Below are 4,163 nucleotides of genomic sequence, written 5' to 3'. Positions count from 1 at the left end.
ATATATATATATATATATATATATATATATATATATATATATATATACGGTATGTAAACAGGCCACTTGGATTATTTGAGTAAACTATGCTTTATACTTTTATTTTTTATTTTTTTAATTGCTGAAAAGTACGGTTTCCTCAATCAAATGATTGTGGTGGTTGGTGGGGTTGCCGAAGATTAATCTATGGTGGCCAAGGCCACCACTGGCCACCCACTGGCTCCGCCATTGCACCTGGTAGTGGATAAAATAGCTCCCTTCACTCACCATGATCCGTCTCGCTGCACTGCCTCGGATAAGCGAAAAACAAAACAATACACCTACTAGTACTTCTTTTCTTATACTCAATGTAATTCTTACCCACTTGAATATCTTTCACTAAAAACATTAAGGTTTACTTGCATTCCCTGTTCAATTCCGGTCCAGAAAAACGCTCATCTTGAAAACTGCAGACATTCACTATTCAATTACTTCAGTGAAGGGATGACAATGGTGTACAGCTTATATATATATATTTTTTTAAATCTTTAACCATTTTAAACATGCTTATAAACACCTAAACGTACACACACCATCTACAGTCTGTCTTCAGTACTCCAGAAGGTTCATATGTTTAGACAGGAAGAGGCAGATTTGTGCAAAGATGAGTCTTGAGTGTTATATCTACTTATATAACGATGCCGATGTGATTAGTTTCCTGTTTATATGGTTGTGAACTTGTGTTTTTTTTTTTAGTTGACGGCCTGGAAAAATCATCTGTGGCCAGCTGTGACATGGTTGTAGACAACACCACCAATACCCAGAATGCTCCAGGATCTCGACAGCAGCGAGGAAAGCTGTCGTCTCTGGGAAAAATCTTCAAGCCCTGGAAGTGGAGGAAGAAGAAAACCAGCGACAAGTTCCAGGATCTCTCCAAAGGTGCGATGTTCTGTGTGTGGCTGTTAAAGAGTTCAAGACAAACGGAGGAACGGCTGCTGATTGGTTCCCCTCAATCAAGCATCTGGACAATGTCACGGCTTGTCTCTTTGGATTTGTGTGGAACATTAAACCTAAATCAGAGCGGTGTAGGGCCTAAAACAGCTTTAAATGTAAACGACTCGAAGGTTTGTTTAGAGCAATTGCTGATTAATTCTTGAGCTGCTGATTTGGAAACTAAGAGACTGAAAAAAATCCAAATAGCCGAGACGTTTTTCCATCGTTGCTGATGCTTTTATCTCTTAGTGTCTATATAAGGTTTGTACCTTTTATTTCTCCTCTTGAACAATTTCGACAAAGACGGAAATTTACTATTCTAATCTTACTTGCCTTCCTCTTGTGCTCCACAATAAATAAAACACATCAGTTCTCATGAGTTTGCACTAATTAGAATACAGTTAAAAAAAAACTGTTATTTTATATTTCTGCTCTCACTCAAATTGCAAAACGATCTAATTTGCCAAATTGTTCATCCTTGATTTGTGATGAGATGAAAGTAATATTTCTGCTATGCAGCTGTCATTTCTGGTCAACGTTAAATATAACTTGTTGAAGCACATTTCACATTTATTATTTATTTTTATTGAACACATTTTGTTTCTTTTCTCTTTAATCCCTTCCCATGTTTTAGTATTATCAGTCAAAAACTTGAGCTGGTTTCGTCTGGTTCACAGGCCTCAAGTGGGAAGAGAAATAAAAGCGGCAAAGAAGGCACAAATTATTCAAACAAGATGAGCTTAAAATACAGTAGTCCCTCATTTATTGCGGGTGTTACATTCCAGACCCCCCCCCCCCCCCGGCAACAAGTGAAGATCTGCGAAGTAGCAATGTTGTATTTATTTTAGTATATATATATATATATATATATATATATATATATATATATATATATAGGGCTTTAGAAACCCTTCCCACACTCTTTCAATGTTCTAAACTCTTAAACCTACAAATTTTAACAACATATGTACAGTACTATATGCAGCTACTAAATTTTCCTTACCAGATCTGCAGAACAGGAGCGGCTCTCGGTTCCAGTCCAGTTCTGTTCTGGTCTGACTGTTCTGTTTCTGCAGACCTATCCTGCAGTGACAAAGTCCACAATCAATGTTCTAAACTCTTAAACCTACTATTTTAACAACATACTTACATGTAGCTACTAAATTTTCCTTACCAGGCTCTGCAGAACAGCAGCGGCTCGGTTCCTGTCCGACCCGAGAGATGAAAAAAGTCCCGATGGGCTCTGTATGGAGCCCCAGACATACGGCTGCTCGTCCCCACTTGTAGGCTGGCTAGGATCTCTCGGGTTCACAGATGGGTCTGGAGGTCTGGTTTTGCTCCGGTTCTGGTTTGTTCTGGTTTGGTTCTGGTCTGGTTCTGCTCCAGTTCTGTGGGTTCCTTGCAGCTCTCTGCATCTGCTGGGCACTGAAGTCACAGTATTAAGCCCCAAACATTTTCAGATCAGATCAAAACTTTCCCTCTAGTATTTCAGCTGAAGAAAATGAGGCTTCAGAGCCGGGCACTGTTGGCTTCTGGGAACTGTAGTCGTTAAGTGCAGGAATACAGTGTAGGCTTATTGAGAGAAAACTACAAAATGGCGGCACTTGTTCAAAGTATTTTATTTTTTCCTGAACTTTTTACTTTACAGTACTGTATCCAGTACTGTCCCAATCACACGAGTAATATTAAAGTTGACAGTCACATGTCCTGTACACTTAAAAAATGTTAATGTGCATTGACAAACCATGATATAGCTGTAATTAATGGTTTATAAAGCATTATCAATCAATTATAAAACTTTTTTAAGCAGGTTCACTATTTGACTATACCAAGTGATGCACTTTAATTCATTTAGGTAAACACAATTTATTCCCAGTTGCTCAGCTTCCTTTTTTTAACCAAATAACTTTATTTGCCTAAAATAAATTTGCATCTGCAGATGCTCGAAGTGCTGCTATGCAGATATTTTGCTGACAAATATTTGATATTTAACATCTAAATTGTAAAAAAAAAAAAAATTTTGAAGGACAACACTTAATCTTGCCAATTAGAGAAGCTGTTTCAATATGAACAGTGTTTGTTAAATGATTTCTAATTCTTTATAAAGTATTTACAAACTCATTAACAATTCTATTTATGAAACATTATTTGATGCTTCTTTCAACCAAATAATAAAAAGCTGACCCTGACATTTCATTTATAAGAGTCAAAGCTTGTTTAAAGTGATATTGTTTATTACGAAGATCAGAAAACAACCCAGAGCTGAATTTGAAATCCACTTTTTTCTTGTTGTGTGTTTCAGTTCTAGAGAGAAAAATATCCACCCGACAAACGAGGGAGGAGCTCATAAAGAGAGGAGTTCTCATTCCTGAGCAAGGTTTTGTCAGATTAATGCAATTAATACACTTAATTCTTATTTAAGTTCAAGGCTTTTTATTCCCTTGTCATATATAGTGTGCTTCAGAAAACCCAGACCTGTACGTTTGCCTGTTCTTAAACTGAGCATTGAAAGCTGAACTTTTAGTTTTATTTCTTCCCAGATGAACCAATCAACAGTGAAAATCTGAACGGCCATGCCACGTCCAGTTTGACTCCAGAGGAGGTTAAAGTGGACATCGAGTCTCCAGAAACACCCGTCGAGGAACAAGCCACTGGGCCAGTTAGCACCAAGGGGAAAACAACAGGTACTTTCTGGATCACTTTGTTAAAATCTCTGTCCTGCTGGAAATATGGCTGGACAAATGTCCTCCAGTGTTGTATTTCTATTAGGGATGCACAATATTGGATTTTTGTCTGATATCCGATATGAGTGCTAAAACTTATTTGGCCGATAACCAATACCAATGCTGATATTTTTTCCTAGAGCTACTTACAGAGCCTACACAGCTTTCTCTGCTGTGGAATTAAAATACTACATTATTTTGCATGGTATTTGTCAATTTGGCCTTCTATCAAATGCAGATGCCAAAAAGGGGACTGAAAATGATGTAACTCTTCAACTTGGATTATGTTTAATGTTAAATTTATTCACAACATTTACTCTCTCTAACAAAATGACATGACTCGAACAGCTCAAATCTGTAAATTTTCACAAATCTAAACTCAACGGCGCGCATGACGCCATAACGTTGTGCTGGCACTGCAGGCGTCCTTGTCACTGGGTTTTCATACAATAACTGCGCCTTTTATTT

The 4,163-nt window shown here is 37.5% G+C and overlaps 1 protein-coding gene across 1 annotated transcript in view; it reads left to right on the top strand.

Annotated features, from left to right (window-relative positions):
- Positions 1–4,163, top strand: part of phactr2 (phosphatase and actin regulator 2) — a 43,600-nt gene that overhangs the window by 19,031 nt on the left and 20,406 nt on the right. Inside the window, exons 2-4 of the mRNA XM_037679688.1 lie at positions 736–918; positions 3,275–3,349; positions 3,513–3,656. Coding sequence (XP_037535616.1) covers positions 774–918; positions 3,275–3,349; positions 3,513–3,656 — 364 coding nt within the window. The 5' untranslated portion in view covers positions 736–773. The remainder of the gene's footprint in view (positions 1–735; positions 919–3,274; positions 3,350–3,512; positions 3,657–4,163) is intronic.

Source organism: Nematolebias whitei, chromosome 1 (assembly GCF_014905685.2).
Source record: "Nematolebias whitei isolate Nwh7 chromosome 1, NemWhi1, whole genome shotgun sequence".
NCBI lineage: Eukaryota > Metazoa > Chordata > Actinopteri > Cyprinodontiformes > Rivulidae > Nematolebias > Nematolebias whitei.
Note: the sequence above shows the minus strand (reverse complement) of the source record. Positions and strands in the feature narration are given on the sequence as shown.